At 32.5% G+C, this 23287-nt stretch overlaps 2 protein-coding genes across 2 annotated transcripts; both read right to left on the bottom strand.

Annotated features, from left to right (window-relative positions):
* Nucleotides 1-723: 723 nt before the first annotated feature.
* Nucleotides 724-8095, bottom strand: LOC113402722 (uncharacterized). The gene is made up of 10 exons (XM_064218787.1): nucleotides 7971-8095; nucleotides 6968-7116; nucleotides 5705-5856; nucleotides 5031-5113; nucleotides 4031-4248; nucleotides 3088-3258; nucleotides 2467-2616; nucleotides 2017-2189; nucleotides 1330-1407; nucleotides 724-877 (listed from the first exon to the last, which is right to left on the bottom strand). The coding sequence occupies exons 1-10, from the start codon at nucleotides 8038-8040 to the stop codon at nucleotides 724-726; spliced, it is 1398 nt and encodes a 465-aa protein (XP_064074857.1). The 5' UTR covers nucleotides 8041-8095.
* A 1164-nt stretch (nucleotides 8096-9259) lies between these two features.
* On the bottom strand, nucleotides 9260-15759 carry LOC113402723 (uncharacterized). The gene is made up of 10 exons (XM_064218726.1): nucleotides 15714-15759; nucleotides 15309-15403; nucleotides 14217-14368; nucleotides 13726-13802; nucleotides 12598-12815; nucleotides 11725-11898; nucleotides 10668-10829; nucleotides 10064-10236; nucleotides 9784-9864; nucleotides 9260-9359 (listed from the first exon to the last, which is right to left on the bottom strand). The coding sequence occupies exons 1-10, from the start codon at nucleotides 15757-15759 to the stop codon at nucleotides 9260-9262; spliced, it is 1278 nt and encodes a 425-aa protein (XP_064074796.1).
* Nucleotides 15760-23287: the final 7528 nt, after the last annotated feature.

Here is a 23287-nt window from a genome sequence, read left to right as displayed (position 1 = left end):
GTTACATGGTTTTATATCAGTTATGGGATGAGTATCAAACTAATACGTCACAATTTTGATAATAAATTGAATTTTAAATATTATTTCTCGTATTTGATTTGAAAGTATAGGTTTAAATGACATACCTAATTTAATTTTATTTAATAATTCATCTTAAAAAGCTTTGGATACACAAGATTACTATCTCAAGATATACGGCGATAAAAAAAATATTATAGATGGTGATATCACTTTAGGCCAAATTACTAAATAGTATTTTCTTATTGAAAGACGTATAAATACAATTTCATATTTTATTAAATGATTTTCATTTTCAAGGTATGAAATCTAAGATTTTATTTTTGATATTTTTCTTTACATTCTTTGTTATGAGTTTTTTTTTCCGTTATACCACTTAAGAGCGTAGTTTGTAAGCGTGGGAATTTATTTTAGAACACACACATAGGTACTTTCCAATAATACAGTTGCATTGTGCAGTGTATTGTACGCATCCTCGAAGACAATTAGTTGCTTGTTTTCGGTGCAACGAATAAATTAAATTTTCATTGCGCGTTCATAACGTAGGATTTATAAAAATACATTTAATTACGAGTAATGTATTAGCTATAAGGTTGTCACTCGCAAACATAATTATAAATTATTTGTTAGCATAGGGTGCGTATATGGTTATATTGAGTAGGTTACATTAGAAAGAAAAAAGACAGAAAAATTGATTGAGTCAATTTATTTCTTAGTTATATTTGTATTTTCTAATCTCATTTCAGCATGATCGTGAAATGTTCTCAGAGTACTGTTTCCATGCGTCATTGTTTCTACAATTTCAGTTCTTGAATTTTCTTCTATTCTTCTCATTTTGGCTTCTTCGTGCAAAGCTGGCCTAAATGTTTATCAACAAAATTACCATTAAATTATCAGTCTTTGAAATCGGCTTGTCCTGATGTTCTAATAGAAAACTAAAAAAGTTCATTAAACATCTTAAATATTATATGCTTGATTCTATATTTTATATTTATTTTCACTACGCTGATTTGGACTGATGCACTTGATTGCAATCTGAGATGCAACCAATACATCAGTTTGGGATGAGACGTTGTGTTTAACAGACTTGTGACACTTTTCTCCACAAACGGCTATTGTAGGCGTAAGCGCAGAGGCTGCTCGGTCTATTTTCACTAGTACGGTCCAGTAAATAAGATCAACGGCAAAGATCCATCTATTAATGAATCCTGTCTCAGAATATCAAAGAATTCAGGAAATGTGATAAACATTAAATAAGAAAGTAAAGGCTGCTAATCTATCAGTTTTGTTATTTTAATATTAACTACGTACCCGTCTGGATGATCTGACCAGTTCATATGTTCTTCTCTGTATGAGTTACCGGATCGAAACAATTTTGAACAATCGTTCCTGAAATAAACTAAATGTTTTAGCTTAATTACTGCAATTCTTGATTTTATTGTATCAATTACAAGGACATTTACATTCACGTTTATTATTTGAATGATTTAATTTTAAAGCGAGAACTGCGAAAATCAGCTACTTATAAACACGTACATGTTTCACTTCTAGTTTAAGTTTTATGTATATTCGTTTTGTCAGCTAGGCATTATGAAAAGAGCATCTCATTAATGATAAAAAAAAAAAAAAAAATATATTTATATCCCGCTGAACCGGTGGTAGATTTTTGACAATCAATAAGCAAGTGTAAACACTTCTATATTGAATAAAGATTTTTGACTTTGACTTTGACTTGACTTTGAGTATTTTTCGTACAATTTTGCGTCCGTAGCCTCATTGTAATTACTAATGAAACATATATTTTTTATATATATATATTGGAATTATTATATGTTCAATTGCATGAAATTTAAAATGCGAATTGCACTTTAATCGCTAGAAGTACATATAATTAACAAGAAAACGAAGCAGAAAACTGAATAAACTAAACTAAAAAAAAATTGTAACAAGTATAGTCGATAATAATTTATATATTAGATGTAAATGAAGAAATCATACCCGACATCTTTGTAAATGGCACAATTGATGAGAACTCTATTCTTATAGACACTCGTGTAGAGGAACGGCCCATAGCACTTGTTCGTGCGCTCCTTGACGAGACAAGCTGATATAATCCCGATAACAAGAGCGTTTGAACCGTCCTCATAAATTAAAGGACCCCCATGGTCATTCTAAATGAAAAAATAAGTATAAGTAAGTTCAGTTAAACATTATTATCTATTTTTGCCATAATTGTTTTGACATTTGACAGAAGAAGCAACGATTTTTTAACTACTCATCAGATATAGTGCCGAACAGTAGCAATACTTTCTATTGTTGTGTTCCGGTTTGAAGAACATCTCAATTCCCAAGGCTGGAGGTGCATTGCAGAAATATAAGAAGCTGCTGAAGCTGCGATCTCGGATCTACTGTTTCATTTCACTTAATTAGAATATAAAATTCATTAACCTCACAGAAGCCACCACTGCCAGATTTTCGCATACTCCCAGATTCATTGTGGTAGGCTGAATGTAGAACTAATTTTTCAGGATCAAGTACTCGTCGTGTCCCTTCATCTTCTTCCGAGTACATTATATCTGTGCATTCGACGTATTTTTCCTAAAATGACTTTAGAGTGTGAACAATCTATACCAAGCTGTTTATATATAAATCATATAATTGGAATGGTGAAAAAGAGTAATTATTGAGTTTCTTTACGACTTTTCTCGGAACAATCTACGATTCAAGTATACTTTTATGATTACTCGAATTAAGAACATTTTGGTTTTGACTTTTAATAAAATAAATAAATATTATGGTATAACAGCTGGAATAAGGTGGAATAGCTAAATATTTACTTCCGCGCATCATATATTCTACCACCAAGCTGCAACATTACGGATTCTTGAGTTTTGGTTTGAAGATTGGTGGCGCAATGGCGCTGTAAGGGGTGGGTAATATTTCTTATAGTGCCAATGTCTATAAGCAGTGTAGACCATCTATCATCATGTGGTCCATTTGCTAGTCGACATATTTCAAATAAAAAAAAAACAAGCGTTAGAAAAAAATAATTAAACCAATTATTCTTACATTGCATACGTCACTTAGTTTCGCATACATGTCCTTGGAACATATCATATAGTTGTCGATAATATTGTGATAACGAGAACCCCAACGTTGTTTGCAACGCCTCTTCGAAATCAATACCACATTTGTTTCCAAGAGTTGTTGAGTTGTTGATTGACTACGACGATTGACCCACTGATGAAATTAAGTAAAATTTTAACGGATGTGAAACAGTATGATATGGTGATGTCGTCCTGACCGATTTTAGTCATGGCAGCCGATTTCAAGGGAGCCCAGCCAACGCAGAACATAATATAGTTCACGTGTGTGTGCGCACACATAGATAATCTCAATCTCCGATGATCCGATGAGATGGCGAATTCGACACGGCCGGAAAGAGTTTTGGCCCAGGGTCTTTACGATGCACGGGAGTGTACACATTTCCCAACTTTCAGACTCCGAGCTGTTACTAAGAATTTTTCGATGGAAATACCTTGACTTTTTATCGGCCCATCCTCGAGATCTATCACATTATATCAAGCCACTAGACCAAAGAGGACCACTTATGGCATGATAATATCCGACATTTTCACCAACCATCGTCATATTTCAAGAAAATTATACGTTATGTTGAATTATGTATTTAAAACTTCCTCATAAATCTCTATCCATTAGTGGTGACCATATTTTAGTAGTTTTGTTTGAGTTTATTGTTCAGATAGACAAACAGACGTGGCGGAGGACTTCGTAACATAATATGCAGTCTTTTAAAAATAAATAAATTAATTGCCAAATAACAGAGGTTACTACTTCTTCATTTAAAATAAAATGGCATTATTCATGTAAATGGGATCATTTTCTGAAAAAAAGCTCACAACTGAAAACTACAAATGACTATTAGACAATTCAAATAAAAGCCAATAAGAGTTTTGGGCGTAAATTAGTGTTAAAATAAATAAATTCATACATCATTATATTTCTCAGTTGAACCCCATCCAGCGATTATGGCCGTGGTGCCAGGGTTTTCATATCTACTGCTTTGGTTATTATAACAAATAGGTTTTGGTATAAAGTCGCATCCTCGTATTCGTCTCGTGAAATCAAATTCATCCTCAACTTTGACGATAGCTATATCGTTGTTCATCCATCTGATGTTGTCATTCTCGTGACCATCGAATACGTAATCTGTAAGTTATTTTGTTTCATTTCTATTTTCACTTGTTGTTTTTTTTGTTATCGATAGAGAAGGAGAGATTTGGCCAGAGCATTTGTTTATTGCTTATCGTACTTTACAATGTGGGTAGGTACACCATTTATAAAACATCCGCCATGGCGGTATAATGTTAATTTGAAAATAATCAACAATAATAAAATGAAACATACGTACAATATAATAAGATTCACATACAGTAGGCAATATTTAAAAAATTATAAATGAAAACTATTAAAGAAAACCTAAAAGTATGAATAAATATATGACAATATGGGCAAGTACCAGAGAATGTTCGTTTGCATATTTTGTGTTTATAATACATCTCGCGGTCGACAGTTATGGTAAGCATCGCTAAGAAAACTGTCACCATCCAGTCATAAATGTATCCAACAGCAAATAAACATACATTTATGTATAAGCTGTTCACAAGAGTTGTCATGAACCGTCTTGACTATATCTATTTCTTGAGGAACCAATCGGGTTGTGGCGGTGTAAACTTCTAATATTATCCCTCAAAAGGAGACAACCCAATAATGGGATATTTACAAGCTAATTTACTTTAAAATTTTAAAGCGCAGGTAGCAGAATAGGTACCAAAAATTCGACAGTTACATCATCGGCAAACAGTAATACTTTGTATTGCTTTTTTCTGGGTTGAAAGGTGAGTGAGCCAGCTCTGCTTCATCGCCACCGTGACGCCAAATTTTGTAACCACGTGGTTACAAAATTTTGAATAGTAATCTACTGCACTTACTTCTCGGAATACATTTCCAAATTGCTTTCTTTGCTCCGTTTTTTATACAAGCGTTGTTAAGACGATCGTCTTCTTGGTTATGTCTGAAACGTATTAAGTAAGTTTAATACTTAACATAACAAAAGTCTTGTTTAAAAAAAATGCCGGTTTTTACCAAATAAAATTTGAGCAATGTTCAATAGCAGTGAAATTAAATTAGAACGTAATAAACTTCAGATCTACATATATGGAACCCAATATGATATAATCATCAAAATCGGTTCATATACAAATAGAGTATACTCGAATAAATTACATCACTACATACTATAAAATAAGGTCCCTCACCGTGTCTGTCCGCCTGAACGCGATACGAAAACTACTACAAGGATTTTCTTACGGTTTTGTCCAATGGATGGAATTGTCGAAAATATGTTAATAAATGTTGAACTATGTCGGAAAAAATCTTGATGACTGTGACCCAAAAGATTTCTATGTACATATTACTATATAAACGTTTTATATAGATCCTCATTTAAGCCGCGTAAGTTAGTTAAATGTATTCACGGAATAAAGTTATTCTGTTTTCACGTGAAAACAACTTAACGTATCGGCATGACAATTGGTGCGAAATCATCCGTTTTGGATTCCGTTGATCTTTCCCCATTTCCCCTTTTCATTTTAACAGCTAGTACCTATATGTGCCGGACACGACGTAGAAATGTTTCGCATCTTCAATACAGGCGGCTGATGTGAGAATGTACTCTTCGTGGATGATCACACCGCCGCAGAGCCAGTGCCGATAATTTTGATACTTTAAATTGCTCGATGGAAGTTTCAAATATACCTAAAAAAATTAATAATTATTATTTAATTCATTTATAAAGGAAATACAAGATTCATAGTTAAAAATAGTTATCATTTTTTTGTCGTGATGTTATATGTGGGGTATTCTGTAACAAGAATCTCGAATCTCATCGCAGAAAACGAGCGTGAACTGTCAGAATGATATATTGATTATGACATTGACTAAATTATAAAAAAATTTGGATACACGTATCGTAATGGCATATACCGTAAGTAGATTGACTTACAGAATCGCACTGAAGACTATGACGGTTTTAATAATTTTAAGATCATAAAGTCCTATTTTTGATTTTGATCAGTAATAATAGACGTTTTAAAATAGAAATGTCAAGGATATTTTCTTATAATTGCAATAATGATTTAGACAGTAATGTAGTAAAGTGGTTACAGAATACTACGTGTATCTTATAGTTATAACATATAAAATATAAATATTATTGTCAATGTCGCATATGACATTCTGAAATTTCACGCTCGTGTTCTGCGGTGAATGTTGTGTTTCTTCTTCTAATTTATGTGCTTCAATATTTCTATTTAACTAAATTATCCGAGCGCCGAGATTGCCCAGTGGTTAGAACGCGTGCATATTAACCGATGATTGCGGGTTCAATCCTAGGGAAACACCACTGAATTTTCATGAGCTAAATTTGTGTTTATAATTCATCTCGTGCTCGGCGGTGAAGGAAAAACGTCGTTAGGAATATGTCTACTATTAATATGTCTACATTCAACGAAATTTTGCCACATGTGTATCCACCAACCCGTATGGGAGCAGCGTGATCAAATATGCCCCAAAACGTCTCCTCAAAGGGAGAGGAGGTCTTAGCCCAGCAGTGGAAAATTTACAGGCTGTTACAGTATTTACTGTATCTAATCTGTATCTAAGTATATATCTAAGTTATAATAATAATATTTAATTTAATAATCATTATGATTTAATTTAATGAGATGAGCCGAAATGGCCCAATGGATAGAATTCGCGACAAATTGGGTCAAATCCAGTCGGTGCAATATCTTGTCACAGGAGAAAATGCATTTATTACATATCATTTTCTTATGAGAGTATTGATATATAATTTTATAATAATTACCATATACGGTCTAGTGGCCCCTGATTCTTCTCCATTTAAGATTCTTCTGGATCCATTTATGATTGAATTAATGTCACTTATGTTTGCTCTTTGAAGAATTTGGTTAATCTTCGTTGGTACTGTCGTCGCTACACTTATTGATCTAACAACTAAATACACGCGATTATAAAATAAATTATTATGAAGTATTTGCAGAGTATAGGTGCTCTTGTTACCTCGATCAAATAATTTAAAGGAACGGCAAACACTACTGGAGCTTAAGTTAAAAATCAATGCTTTCACGTGCTTTCCGACAAACGACATTGTTAACCAATTTCGCAGCTCAATTTAAACTTCAACATCATTTAATTGACACAGACACTGGATTTGAACCCAGGAAAATATGAAGCAAGCGACAGTTGTACAAGCTAGCAACTAGATTTGCCAGGTTATATTGCAAAAGTATTACTGTTATATTGTTGAGTTTTTTTGTGTGTTATCGTTTTTACTGCCAAAAAGGAAAACTTTTTATTGATGTGTGCCAAGTTAAAAAGTGCGTAAGCCAGTGTAATTATAGGTTCTATGTTTAGTGGCGTATCGGGGCAAGGAATCTGTCCCATGACGAAATGAACCTAAGAGTAATTTTAAACACCTACATTTTTTATTTTTTTCATGATATCGGTAGGTGGACGAGCAAATGGGCCACCTGATGGTAAGTGATCACCACCGCCCATAGCCAATGGCGTTGTAAGAAATATTAACCATTCCTTACATCATCAATGCGCCACCAACCTTGGGAATTAAGATGTTACGTCCCTTGTGCCTGTAGTTACACTGGCTCACTCATTACATGAGCTGGTCCGATTGCCTATTTATATTAAATCATTTAGTACTTAATTAAAATGATTAATTCTAAGTTAGACGAACTTGAATTCTTCTTAATATTAAGAAAAAATGTTAGTAGATATCTACAATAAAATATTTGTTTCAAGTTAATTAAAAAATATATATATTGAGAACGTACCTAGAACAAAGAAAGATTGTCCGAATAAAAATGTACAAAAGGTGAGTCCATAGCGATTATATAACTTCATGTTTCCTTAACAAATACTGTGCAATAGAAAACATCTACTTTACGACTTCATGGTACATTGAAGATTTAATTGCTTTTATAAATTTCAAATATTTTACTATATAGCAATCGACTTGAAGAAAAATAATTTAAAGCATATTTTTTATTTCGACGTCATGTTCTGATAAGAATCAAATTACTCGACAACACAAAAGTCACATAAACGATGAACCACTAATATTCTTGTATCTATTGATTCTATCATCATTCACTCTTGTTATATTATTTTGTCTGTAGTCATATGTCAATCAATAGAATGTGTTTTTTTTATGTCATAGGTAGCAAACGAGCTGGAGGCCTGATGGAAAGTGACTACCACCGCCCATGGACATCTGCAACACCGGGGGGCTTGCGTGCGTTGTTTGTGTGCACAGAGCTGTTGTGCGAGTGCGAGCGAGCCAGTGTAACTTCAGGCTCAAGGCGCATAGGCGCATTGGCGATGTAAGGAATAGTTATTATTTTACAGCGCTAATGTCTATGGGCAGTCTGTCCACCAAACGATATTATAAAATAAGAGTGTAGGCGTGCCTTCGTCAGTGCAAATATCTATAATATTCTACTAAAAATACACACACTATCAATCACGATACTGTTTTATAAGAAGTAGATAGACAGATAATTTGACAGTAAACTTAAGCTTATCACGTACGAGGCAACTACAGCAAATATGTTCTTAGTGTACAGTGCAATTGAAAAAGGCAGTGAATTTAATTTATATACTGCGAGTTATTTACAGCTTATCATATTATATATATAACGAGGGGTTAGGCGTCAACTCGCTATCAGACATAATTATATTCAAAATGTAAGTCTAGTCGTTTACGTTAGGAACATATTTTCGATATTAAACATGCTGGTCACGTCATACTGACGTTGCACGTACGATAAAAAATAAATAAATCCTAACTAAATTTTTTGATGGTTGGACACATATATCAATCATTATTTTCATCATTCAACGTTGCTGTTAATATCTACAATACTTAGAATGTCAGAGAAATAGAAAAAGCAATAGAAAAATATTTTTAAAAAAAACTATAAAAACTGTGGTACCTATCTTTTAAAAAAATTAAGGAGTTGATATTTATTTATTCATATTAAGTTTAAATATAAGCTTTAGAAGCTATAAAGCAATCAAATAAAACTGATTATATTGAAGCAAATATGTGTATTTATTAACATTATTTATGTTTCATTTGTCTCGTTCGCTTCTTTTCCGCTCCAGGTTTTGCTCTTGATATATGTTTACTACTGTCCGAAGGCGATTTTCCAATATTTGATCTAGAAATGTTTAAAAATGTACATATATTACTACGTGATATTAGAGTTATCTGTCCCTCTTGGCACATCTCATCTCATTTAGAAGAAAAACTAAAAGTAATTCCTAACGAACCTCCTTTTTTTGAAGATTATTTGATAATATATTATATGTATTCTATATTTTTATTTATAATTATATTAATAATAAATCTCATTGCCAAAACTAAACTAAATATTGCTTAGTATTATTTTGTTATGGTTTAAAGGGGGTCACCCTTGTAACAGGAATAAGGGACATAATATCTTAGTTCCCAAGGTTGGTGCAATGGCGATGTTTAAAATTATTTCAGCGCCAATGTCTATCGGCCGTACTGACCACTTACCTTTAAGTGGTCCATTCTCCCGTCCGCCTAACAATCATATATGAAAATAAAATAGAATAAACCTATCATGATGATTCGTCCAATCCAATTTCGTTTCAACCAAACGCGTTTTCGTTGTTTTTAATAATCTTCTGCAAGTTGCTCTGTAATTAAATTTAATTTTTAATAATTGATGCATTAATTTATAGTCCTAAAATTGGTCTTATGTGTTATAAGTTTTCCTAATTAACTAAAAGCATTGTGACCGAAGTCAAAACCTTGTGGAACACCAATTATTTTAAAAATATTCGTCACAATTTATATTTTTTTTATATTTTATATATAAACAAAATGTAACTTTACCCAAGAGATTTATCAATAGCACAAGCAATAACATGTCGGTTACTCCAGACACTAGTGTAAAGAAAAGGTCCATAGCATTTTTGTGTGAAATTAGCGGTCATACAAGCCGATATCACACCAATAACAGTGGCACTTCTTCCAACACCGACCACAAGAGGTCCACCGTGGTCGTTCTAAAATTGAGATAAGGAAAGTTTGATTAAATCTGAACTGTGATCACGACCCTTCCTTTTACGTGATAGAATTCTATTGACATTACGTCCTAAAGGAATTGATTTACTATAATGAAGTCGCTAAGATGACTGGATCTGTGGACTTTTTCACTTTATATTTTGTTACCTTTATAAATAGTGTGTTCTTTTCCTTCACGTCCCGTCCTGGCATATGGTTAACACAAATGTTTTATCACGTTCTATGCATAGAACGAAGGTATAATAGAAAAATGAAGTCCACTTCATAAATTGAATATGATCTCAAGAATTTAGCTGGTCCTCTCGGAAGACTAAAGTATCGTGTGTTATCCAACGAGATTTTCTAATTTATAATGATAGTCGAAACTTATACAATAGAAAGCCAATGCTAGTATTATGAAAATGATGATGACCTCACAAAACCCTCCAGAAGCTAGTTTCGATCGTCTCAAATGGTTGAAATGACTAGCGCCGTGAACTTGTAATGATTCTGGTTCCAAAATAAATCGTCTCCCTGCAAATTGATCTTCAGTTTCATCGGAGTACGTCAGTTCTTTGCAACTGATTTCTTGTTCCTTTGTAATAAAATATATTATACCTTAGATATTTTGTTTAAAAAAATATATTAATAATTTTTAACAATTTTTAATTTTTCGCTAATACGGGATATCTGAAATTTTTTTGATATGATTTTAAGAAGATGGGCTTATAGCTGAAAGCAAAACGAATATTCTCTCATAAATTGGATAGTTAACTGGTAATGTTGTAGTTGTTTTTTATATGAGAAAGAAAATTACTGGTTCAGTCACTTTTTGGGCAACCTATAGCAAACTAAAATTAAAATATATTGGAATGATTGGAAATTTTTATCCGTACTAAAATAAGAATGCAAAAGAATTGAGACGTGCGATAACATTAGCAAGTGGTAAGCAATACTTCTGAAAGGTGGCTTGGCGCTACAATTAAGAGTTATATATTTACACTAATAAATCTTTCAATTTAGCTTAAAACTGTTAGTCCTGTATCTGGACTACCGTGTATGTGCCGATAACCGTCACATTTGAAAGTGTACCTGTGTTTATACATAAACAATGTGTATCTATACATTTTTAATTTCTATTAACTTTTTGAAGTGAAAGCTTCTTTTGGCTGGGTTACCGCTTCGTTACGTAACGCGTTACGGCGCCTGTCTGTCTAGTTCCCATTCTCTTACGCATACGGCTGCGGTAGGCAGGAAATATATTGTATAATCAATGAAATATTTTATTACTAATAACCTTTCCTTAAATTATCATTAATATACATAAAATTTAAGTAACAACTTAAGCTTTTCTTAAGTTAAACAATTACAATATCGAATAGTTCAAATTAGATTAGTTTAAGTCCCGAGCACATATAGTTTTTATTATTCATAGTGCGTATGTATGATTGTATATTTTGTATATTTTTAGGAACAAATATTTTCCTAACCTTACATAAGTCACTCATCGCTTCAATGTCCACACCATCTTTAGCACACACCATGTTCTCGTCGATAATGTAATGGTATCGTTCCGCCCAGCGTTTCTTACATTTCGCCTTTGATATTAATAAAACATCCGTTTCAATCAGATTGGGAGAATTCTTGTTCGAATTATCGAACATCTGAAATAAAAATATTCTATTATTGTACCTAGTCTTGGTATGATTATAAATTTAGACTACTCATACTAGGTGAAGTGATGTTAAAAAAAGCTTATAAAACGATAAATTTTGAATGTTATGCGAAGTATATATGATTGAATGAACGAATGTCTCATAGTAATAATAATTTAAGAATGTTTATCCTGAATTAAATTCGGGGCTCGCCTGGGTCAGTATCGTCCATTACATTAGCAGCCTGTAAATTTCCCACTGCTGGGCTAAGTCCTCCTCTCCCTTTGAGGAGAAGGTTTGGAGCATATTCCACCACGCTGCTCCAACGCGGGTTGGTGGAATACACATGTGTCAGAATATCGTCGAAATTACACACATGCAGGTTTCCTCACGATGTTTTCCTGCACCGCCGAGCAAGAGATGAATTATAAACACAAATTAAGCACATGAAAATTCAGCCTACCTGGGTTTGAACCCGAAATCATCGATTAAGATGCACGCGTTCTAACCACTAGGCCATCTCGGCTCTTACATCCTCATCATCATCATCATCATCCATCATCCTACCAGCAGTGGTACGTGGTACTTGGAACGTGGTGATACGAGCTCTTAGTTCTCAAAGTTTCAAAGAAGCGCATTGCCTATGTAAGGTTAGTAGGTGAAGACAAGAAACGAACCGTCTTCTGAAGATACTATTTTAAAACTTACATAGCTAAAGCTATCGACTGATCCCCATCCAGCGATAGAAGCAACAGTTCCAGGCGATTCCAATTCTGCAGACTTATTGTTATAAGCGATTTGTTTAGGTGTAAAGTCACAGCCGCGAATACGTCTTTCAAAGTTAAAATCATCTTCAACTTTAACCACGGCAATGTCGTTTACCATCCAACGTATATTATCAAATTCATTACCGTCGAATACGTAATCTGTAATTATAGTTATTATATTTTAACCCGCTTCGACTTTCACTTGGTGGTAGGGCTTTGTGCAAGCCCGTCTGGGTAGGTACCACCCACTCATCAGATATTCTACCGCCAAACAGCAGTACTCGGTATTGTTGTGTTCCGGTATGAAGGGTGAGTGAGCCAGTGTAACTACAGGCACAAGGGACGTAACATCTTAGTTCCCAAGGTTGGTGGCGCATTGGTAATGTAAGGAATGGTTAATATTTATTACAACGCCACGTCTATGGGGGGTGGTGCATTTGCTCGTCGAAGGCATGATACGCCTGTGTCTTTTTTTGTATCGCGACAGTGTGTATGCAAAATTTCACGGTGATCGTTTGAGTAGTCAAGACGTAAACGTAACAAATTCCTTTCAATAATTGTCATTACCCTATTGCGAATGGCTATCTTATTGTTTAAATATAATTAAGTCATGAAAAACCAAAATACTTGTATTGTATTGTATCTACAAAACTTTCCGAACCTTTTAGCTTCGACATTGTAACATGATTCAAAAGTGCTTTTATTAGCCTACTTGAATAATAAACATTTTGATTTTAATTTTATGAATATTTCATTTAACTTGGAGATTAGGCAATAAGTAGAATTTATTTATGCTTCGATTCAACGAGCGACTTTTGAATGTTAATCTTTTTTTAATTTAGCCTAATAGGTAACACAAGTCAAAATTGAATTGAGAATGTACCATTCTCATAAGGTACCAGCTATCCGTCTCGGCTTTGTACGGGTAGAATAAGGGTCTACATAAAACGTTTTGAAGGAAAAATGTTTTGTATGCGGGCGTACGCATAACAATTCACCGAAAAATTACATCTTCACTGTTTTTATTTAAGTATGAAATCTATAAAATTATTGTTCTGCTACCACTCACTTTTTGGCACACATTTCCAAACTGCTTTCTTTGCTCCATTTACAATGCATTCATCCTCATCTCCCGGCGGGAGCCACCTGTGTGTCGTTACATAACAGCTTCATTTATTCAGTTAAGTTATTATAATAGGAATACCATTGATTACCAATTAGAATTGCAGTTTGAGTATATGAAAAAAAAAAATTCACAGTTTTATATAACTGGTTCGCCAACGGCTTCAGTAGCGTGTGAAGGAGACAAAATTTTAGACATCCTACGTCTTTTCTTGTATCCCTGACAAAATTTCATGACAAACACGCTTATAAGCAAACTCATTTTTTCATTTATTATATTAGTTATGACTAACTGCTTCGTAGCTTCACTCACGTTATAGCACAAGGTTTTTGAATTAATGGGCTATCTTACGCAATTTTTTTTTTTTAAATCGGATCTCTGTTTTATGGTATGAGATCGCTCATAAAAACGAACTCTTCAGCATAATTGATCAATACCTATGCGTTCCTGAAACGACGACGAAGTGTTGAGCGTCTTCAATACAAGCCGCGGATGTTAGAATGAACTGCGAGTGGATGATCACACCGCCGCACAGCCAGTTCGAGTCCTTCAGCTTCGGGTCAGCGCCGGACGCAGGGCGAAGATAGACCTTGGGGAAAAATATATAGAATTAATATTTTTGGACTTATAATAGATATACACTTGATAAAATTATAACCATTCGTCCACTTCATTATACATTTTAATTATATATTTACATTCAAACAACTCGTAGTAGTAGAAATGTTTGAAACATATATTTAATAGTACTATGACTTTTTTATTTCGAGGTTAAGTTTCAATTAATCATAATATTAAAAAAGGTTTCATAATTCACTTGGTGGTGGGTGCAAACCCTTCTAGATACCACCCATACATCACATATGCTACTATCATATAAAATTACTCAGTATTCTTATGATCCGTTTGGTGGGTGTGTAAGCTAGTTTAACTATGGCACAAGAAACATATTAATCTTATTAGGGTGGTGCATTCTCACAGTATGTAAAAGATGTAACAGCGACTATATCTATTGACGTTGTTGACTACATACCATTGTCTATGTGGTTCATCTGTATGCCTGCCTTTTGAAGAGATAGCTTCTTATGGGAGGGTAAACCGCTTCGTTACGTAACGCGTTACGGCGCCAGTCTGTCTGGCTTCCCTTCCTCTCTCACTCTAACCCACAGCGCTATTCGTATTTCGGACAGTTTAAGTTATCACTTCTCGGGCGTCCCGAGACGCACACGTATTTTTAAATATATATATTTAAATGATAATGATGGGAGGCTAATAATAACAATTAAGTGAAATGCCAAAATCTGTAAGCAGAGGTGACTTATCAAGTTACCTTATCAAGTCTGTAAAAATTAAAAGATATACACATGATCTTTAGAAGAGACTCGTTACGTTTTACTTAAATGTTTTATATAGAAACGTGGAAATCAAAATCGATCGTATCTTACTCTAAGCGTTGTTGATATAAGTACTTGCACTTAAACACTATAACACTTAAGACTCTGTCCAGTAATTCAATTAGGAACTCATACCATGTACGGCCGCGTATCTGTCACTTCTTGTCCGCGTAATATTCTTCGCGTCTGATTTAGCAAAAACGTAGTTTTTTCAACGTTTTTTAAATACACTGCAAATAGAAAACAATATTTACAGTAACAGGTCGTAGATGTCCCCCTGATTGGAAAAACTTCTTCTTTCTTCCCGTAGGATAAAACGAACGATCTTGCACCTGAGTTTTTACGGCCGCTGCGATCCTACGGGACCACAAGAGAAAGAAGTTGTGTATTTGCACCGGTTTGTGCACTATAGCAAGTGCATTTTTAGTTCTCCGTTAAGAATAGCTTACAAATTGGCCGATATGGATCAGACCATTTTGTTCCACGACAAAATCGGTTCCATAAACATCAAATAAATACGAAAATTACGTGTTACTTTACCTTTTTTAAATAAAAAACAAATTACAATAATAATGAAAAGTTTCATTATATCTTAGATTTATGGAAAAATATAAAGTTGCTGTAGTTTAGTAACGAAGAAAAGTCGAATGCAATCAATTTCATACTTGGATACATTTCATTGCTCGTGTTCGAAACCATGTCAGCTGTTGCATATAATAATTATATAAGCGGTAAATTTGCATATATTTTATCAATTTAATAATATAGGAAATATATATATTTATCGTACTCAACCATAATACTTAATACCACAAAAACATAACATTTAACATAACGTGTTATATAGTAAGAGATACTATCAGTATTTATTATGGTGAGGGTTTAGAGATCAGCCAAACAAGGATGGGGACTTGTACATCGGGGACGAATGGGTGGTTTATGCTTATCCTACTCTTACAATTACAATATTACGATCTGTTTGACATATTTTCGCGTCTATAGGTTACGATAGTCTTTCCCGATGGAATAGAATATATATGTATTTATTTGTGAGTCAATCACGTGAAAACTATTGAACTTTGTATTAACGGCACGAGACTACGACCAATCGAAGCGGCATCGTCCGGAGACTGTTTTTAGGCTATGATTTTTTTTTAATTCTGATCTTTCCCCCTTTAATTAGTGTATTGAATTATAAAGTACCTATATTAGATTCAGTTTACCTACTTTTACTTCATTCTAATAATATTACTTTATTGTTTTTTTATGTTGTAAATAGCGTCAGCATAATAAAAAATATTTATGATTTATTTATTTATTATTAGTCTCTCTTATTATACGACTTTTTTAATTTAAGGAATTACACACATATAGCAATGTCAAAACCTTTATTAGAAGTATATAATCGTGAGAAGCCAGGAAAAAATACAATACAAAAAAAAATATTTTTTAAACATCTGACATCAAAAATGTGTTACAAATCAAGGAATCTAGGTTTTTCTACTTATTTATTCAAAGACTCTTCCCATCATAATACAAAGTATGTTTCTTTATTATAATATATAAAATATCTGAGAAATACCGAAGTCACAGCGATTCAGTTCGCAATACGCAGTACTAGCTTTCATAACTAGATGGCGCTAGTAATTACTTTTTACTACTAGCTACTAGATGTCGCTATACAAATCTTAATTAAAATGAAAATTTTCGTTTCGTTCGTTTACATTGGCATTTGAAAATAAAAACAATGTTTTAATTACAATTAGACAGATACAATATCAATTTAAAGTTTTCATAACGCTTAAAGCAATAACAATAATATATTTAAAGTACATATTTTGTGTTACGTCACACGAGAATATCGTTATTCGAATCAAAAATATCTAATGAAATATTCGAAGATTCTGGAAGAAATGTTAAAAAAAATAAAGACCGTACTCACTTGATTCTTTATACCTAAAGCATATAACACAAAAAACAAAATATTTTTTATTCAAGTAGGCTCATAAAATCACTTTTGAATCGCCATGTTACAATGTTGAATTAAATTGAAAGCTACCACCGCTTCGAAAAGTATCGAAGTAAATTCTACCGAGACGAACCGGCAAGAAACTAGTTAGTCTTTTCCACCATTTTATCAAGCCAGTATTCTATATTATTCTAAGTATATAATAATGACTTAATGTTTTACATTAATAATTAATCTAAATATATTAAGTACTAGCGGCCCGGTACGTGCTTCGCTACGTATAAAGTGATATAATACAAAAATGAGTTAGAACATCGATTAATTTCTTAAAAAAATATATTTACTTAATTGCTAGCTTGTGTGCGTTCATCAGCAATCTGTGATCGTCTTTGTGATGTCACATAATTTGTATTACGCGTTCGCCGACCTATATTTGCTCGTCTGGCTCGTGGCATTGATCCTTCATCCTTCATATACAAAAGAAAAAATGAAAGTGAAAACAAATTGCTACATTAATAGTGGTGTATCAGTATTTATACACGTGTGTCTGGAAATATACGGGATGAAATATTGGTGGTTATTTTCCCGCAAGATATCGATTCTGTTTCGCGTAAAAATAAAAATACAAAAGGTAAAAGTAGGTATTGACTACTAAATCAATTCTTTGCGGGAAAACAACCAACAAAATTTCACCCTGTACCTATATAACTGCATTCGTTGTCAATGTATAAAAAAATGTCAATAAAATAATCCATTACAAAATAATAAAATACACAGCAATATGTTTTTTTCAAATTAAGAAACACACATACATGTAATCACTTCAACAGTTCAAAACTTACCATTTGTGTAAATGCGTTTGACAATTTAATTCAAATGAAGCCTGCTCACTGCATGAAACACCGACAGCGCACTAAAAATCTGAGTAAAATTTAAAAATTGAAAGTACACGCTACTTTTAAATCGACAAACGTAAATAAATATTTATATGATTTTAGTTTTTAAATAGCTAGCAATTAAGTAATATATTTTTTTAAGAAATGAATCGATGTTCTAACTGATTTTTGTATTATTTCTAATGACAGCTCAATCATTTTTAAAATAAGAAATTATGTTACATGCCAGTATTTAATGCTATGCCATGGGTTATTTGGAAATAATAAATTGAATTAAGATGTATTACCTATTGAAACTGGTGAACTCATTTTTAAGACATTTTCTGCCTCGCACAACCACTCTGTGGAACCAGCTTTCGCCGGCGGTTTTTCCGAACCGACACGACTTGGGAACCTTCAAGAGAAGAGCGTACTCCTTCCTGAAAGGCCGGCAACGCACCTGCAAGCCCCCCGGTGTTGCAGATGTCCATGTGCGGTAGTAGTCACTTTCCATCAGGTGAGCCTCTTGCTCGTTTGCCACCTCTAAAATGACCCGCCATTTATTGAAATCATTTGTTACAAAAAATGTGATAAATGAAGAACCACTCGACCGATTTTGTGCAAACTTCACATAAACCATCTACAAAATAGTCCGAACAAACCCTGAAAATTTGGTTTGGATAGATGAGCCCATTCTTGAGTTATAAAGTGACAACGAAAAATGACACTTATTTTTATATATAAGATGTAATTAGTTGGCGGCTTCTAGCCTGTCATTATTAATAATAGCCTATGTCCTTCCTTGGGGTTCAAGCTTGATTCATACAAATTTCATCAAATTCAGTTCAGTAGTTTTACCGTGAAAAATTACCAGACAGAGTTATTTTCGCATTTGTAATATTAGTACAGAATAAATAATTATAATAATTAATCTAAATATGTATTACCGCTGCGAACTGAGATATCAATAATTCCAGTTGTTTTGTATGATTTTTAACATTGAAGTACGTATATCAGACTTAGTAGTATTATTCATATAACATATTGTATGACTTTCCAACAAAGACACTAATATAAAATATTAAATTTAATCAATGTAAGTATAACATAAAAAAGTTTAATTAAAAAGTCAAATATTATAAAATGAATACTAGAAAGATTTTTAAGTAATAGATTTACTCATTTAGATATTTACACCATTAAGTTGTCACTAAACACTTAAAATAATAACTAATATAGGTAATCAAAATCATACGTCTTAAAAGATGAAAACAACAGCGAAAATGATCATAAAATGTAAATAATCACGACGAACGAAATTGCAAAATGGCTTAAGATACATTTAATTTATTGATAAAAGATATATTTACACCTGCACAAAACATTTTAGATTACATAAAATTATAAAGTGATTTCTCGTAAGCGCTAAAATACCTACTCGGTGACTGCGGCTGGGCTTATTTTCTGAAGGTCATACGTGTAAAAATATTTATTCGATTCGGTAACCGCTCCGTTTTTACAGCATATTTGTGTGTCAGGGGTCTTTTCATAGAATATTTTGTATTATATTTTCATCTATACACAGTTAGTGTATGTTCCAATAATCTCACATATGCGATTTCTCGAGGTTTTACGGATATCGTAAAAGCAGATACGAAAAGTGTATTTACTATGAGATTATATTATTTATTTTACTATTTAATTTTGTATTCTACATCGTCAATATAAAAAGGCTAAAGCGCCATTGTGGTATTTTTGCTAAATAAGGTTTTATATTTTTACGTTAAAACTCATTTTCCGAAAGTATCATTATGGTGCTTAAGCTTCTCCTCCTATCCAGTTACGATATTAACATTTCAGTACTTACATGAATTAAGTCAATAACAATTCAAAGAACCATATAAGATAGTTTATGATAAAGCGAATTTAATTTTTCATGTAAAAGCTCCTGAATGGATTTCACTGAAACTTTACAATAATGTAGCTTATATATCAGAATAGCATAGGCTATAATATCAAGACATTGTGTAAATTTTGATATTGACATAAACAATATTAGCATATCGCCTGGGTAGGCTGTGTATTTTATTCTTTATTGAGTGCACGCCACCGAATTGGACCTCTTAACCGCTGAATCGATTCAGACGAAAGGTAAAGCGGAGGTGGAATTAACTATAGAAGTGTGATTAGTGATGGGTCTCCTATGGGGTTCAGATTGTATACGCGAACGAAGTCGCGGCCAATAGCTAGTATACTATATTATAGCTTTCATGAATGATTGATGGCTTTGGTATATTATAAAATGTCTTCCAGCTATGCTCTGTTTCTTTGTTCATAGATATGTAGATAACGTAATCCATTGATAAATACATAAAATACTCTGAATAATGCAATCAGTAAGAGTAATTTTATACCTACAAGGGTTATAGAACCTTAGGTCTCACGGTTGACGGCGCATTGTCAATGTAAGGAGTGGCTTAAACGTCTGGCAGTGCCAATACTTTGGACTTTTGTTCACCATTTATCACAATGTCATTTATAAGTCGGAAGTCCTATTAAAAAAACATTTTGATATTAACACATTCGTTTATAGTGTTTTTAACGTTTTAATACTAGAATTTGTAATGTTGTCCTGTGAAAATCCTGTCCTTAAAATTTCAATTGAAATCCTAGATTATCATAAATAATGGCCATCTCTTTTTTTTATACACAATCTTTTAACTAAATTTCAATTCATCTTTCTTGTCTGTAATAAAAGAGGCGAAAAATAATTTAAATAATTTGTGATTCTCAGCACACGTGACCCAAATAAATTACTTAGGTGTTGAAAACTTTTTACTCAAATGTTGCAAATTAGAACGTAACACTTGAACTTGATCTCGAAGTTCAAAACATGTCTGCCCAAACAATAGTTTCACTTTCAAAAACTACATTTAAATATTGTCTCCAAGTGCATTCAATCAGAAATTGATTGACTAAACGCACCCAGGTGTACTTTAAATAGAACTAATCTTTGGTTACACGTTATATAAGAATGTGTGCGTGTTTTTCTATATAGATATTAGAAACATAATTAAAAACTGAAAAATGTTTGTCATGGGCCTTATGATAAACATTGGCTCTGTAAGATGTATTAACCAACCCTTGCACCAATGCGTCACCAACCTTGGGAACTAAGACGCTTCAACGCCTACACTAACTAACTCTTGTAACTAACACAACAATACTAAATACTGCTGTTTTGGGGTTGAAGATTTTAAGTTCAGTTAGTAAATATGGAAGCTTTTGAGATATCAATAAAAAAAGGACTTACATCGATTAATTTTTGACACGTATCTTCTACGTAACACGTACTTGTGTTTAACTTTCAACGAAAGAAACAAAACACATATGTTTTTCCTGCAAAGTTAATTGCACGCTTTGGGCATTTTTGTAAATTACGATAGAGATAGATAAAATTATTCAATCGCAATAAACAAATATGCAACATAATTTATATAAATACAAACAGTAAACACGAAGCATGCCATGTTCGTTAAAAGTCTCCGACTCAGCAAGTCCGCATGTTTTGTGGAAAATGCCACAACACTACCAATTCTGCCAGAAACGGGAACTGTTGAATGTATAATATGTATATCAAATACTTATAATAACGATTGTAAGTTAAGAATTTTGAAAGTATTTCATATACATTTATGAGTACCTACTGTCTTAATAGGTATCTTTTAACAATTTAATCTATATTGTTATATAATACGTTGTAAATTATGTACTTAAGTTATACATAAGTACATATGCATACATATATTCTTGCATTAATGCAATTATTTCAGCCTCATCGAGTGTACGTATGTAATGAGTTCAACATGCTTTTTGGTCATACGTTCGTAAGGAAGTTAAGAAGATTTAGATCTCGACGAAGACCAAATTTTCTTGCTCAATCTGGTTTATAAATGTATTTACTTTATATTTATAATCGTTTGTTTAGTTTTGTGCTGCGACCGTTTTATGCATAGTCGATTTCAATGGCAGGAGGAGTAAAAATATTTATCTTTTTGACCTTGAAATAACATGATAAATCATTGGTCGAGATTTGAAATAATCAGTATTGTTATGGTTTATGTGACAGAATGTCGTTTTGTATGCCGGCGATGTTGTTATAGGAACTACGTAATGTTGTATTATAAATGAAGAGCTGTTTTTAGTACATAATATTTAAAATTTATTATAAAATGGCATGGAATATGTAATTTAAGCATTGTACTCATTTAAAATAATATTGAATGAAAATAATATTTAATGTAGAGAACGTTTAAAGCTTCTTACTTCACTCTGCTGAATTATGTGAATACGCGAAACAAGTCGTTTCGCAATTAATTTTCTACTACAAATATAATCAGAAAAAAAGACAGATAAATTAAAAAAATAAGCTACCCATTCAACTGAAAACCACAATTACTTAGAATTCAGTTTTCATTCGAAAAACAATATATGTATATACAATACCTATAGAGTACCGCGTTAAGTAGATATTTAACAATAATAATTTAAATATATTTAAAATATAATAACAAAAATCAATTAAATATATTAATTATTTACCGTTTTTCTCAAATTATTTTTGCTGTTAGCGCAAGACCGGTCATCGTGGAAATCCTTGGGGAAGGCCTCTGTCTAACAATAGACGTCTTCCGACTGATATAATGATGCTAAATTATGTAGTACCTATTTTTTTTAAAGAAAAAAGTAATCGTCGACATACTAATTAATCAATTTAACTTTCATTGTTTTTTTTTTTTTTTTATTCTTCCTTATATAAATTGCAACTGAGTATTTAATAATGTCACTTTTTCGCATAAAATTATTAATCAGCTATTGTAATAATTATTTTGCGCCATTGTTATGATTATTATTAAATATCATGTCATTATTTTAGTTTAGGTTGTTTTGGTTTTAATTACAATAAATAATATCTTCTTCTGTTGTAGTTCTTTACTAAATTATTAATACCCAATATTGAAATGTAATTTACGTAACAAGGAAAAAACTAGTAACTCGATTTAGAGATATCGAAAAAGTATAATTAAGTACATGTAAACGGAGCCTTATCGTTATCAATAAAATAGACAAAAAGACAACTTCAAATGTTCTATCAATTAAGGTGTATTCCACTTAAACAAATTTAATATATTTAAATTTTTTTTAATAACAACGGCTTTATTTTGACGTAAATGTCGATACATTCATCGACAAAATATGACATTATAAAT

The sequence above is a fragment of the Vanessa tameamea genome, chromosome 24 (genome assembly GCF_037043105.1).
Source record: "Vanessa tameamea isolate UH-Manoa-2023 chromosome 24, ilVanTame1 primary haplotype, whole genome shotgun sequence".
In the NCBI taxonomy this organism is placed as follows: domain Eukaryota; kingdom Metazoa; phylum Arthropoda; class Insecta; order Lepidoptera; family Nymphalidae; genus Vanessa; species Vanessa tameamea.
Note: the sequence above shows the minus strand (reverse complement) of the source record. Positions and strands in the feature narration are given on the sequence as shown.

Coding starts and splice junctions, on each gene's coding strand:
- LOC113402722 (XM_064218787.1), bottom strand. CDS start 8,040: ATGAAGTTATATAATCGCTATGGACTCACCTTTTGTACATTTTTATTC. Junction 2,617..3,087: donor AACTAAGTGACGTATGCAAT/GTAAGAATAATT, acceptor AAGTCATTTTAG/GAAAAATACGTCGAATGCAC. Junction 1,408..2,016: donor GCCATTTACAAAGATGTCGG/GTATGATTTCTT, acceptor AGTTTATTTCAG/GAACGATTGTTCAAAATTGT.
- LOC113402723 (XM_064218726.1), bottom strand. CDS start 15,759: ATGAAACTTTTCATTATTATTGTAATTTGTTTTTTATTTAAAAAAG. Junction 13,803..14,216: donor GTCGTTTCAGGAACGCATAG/GTATTGATCAAT, acceptor AACGACACACAG/GTGGCTCCCGCCGGGAGATG. Junction 9,865..10,063: donor GCTATTGATAAATCTCTTGG/GTAAAGTTACAT, acceptor ATTTAATTACAG/AGCAACTTGCAGAAGATTAT.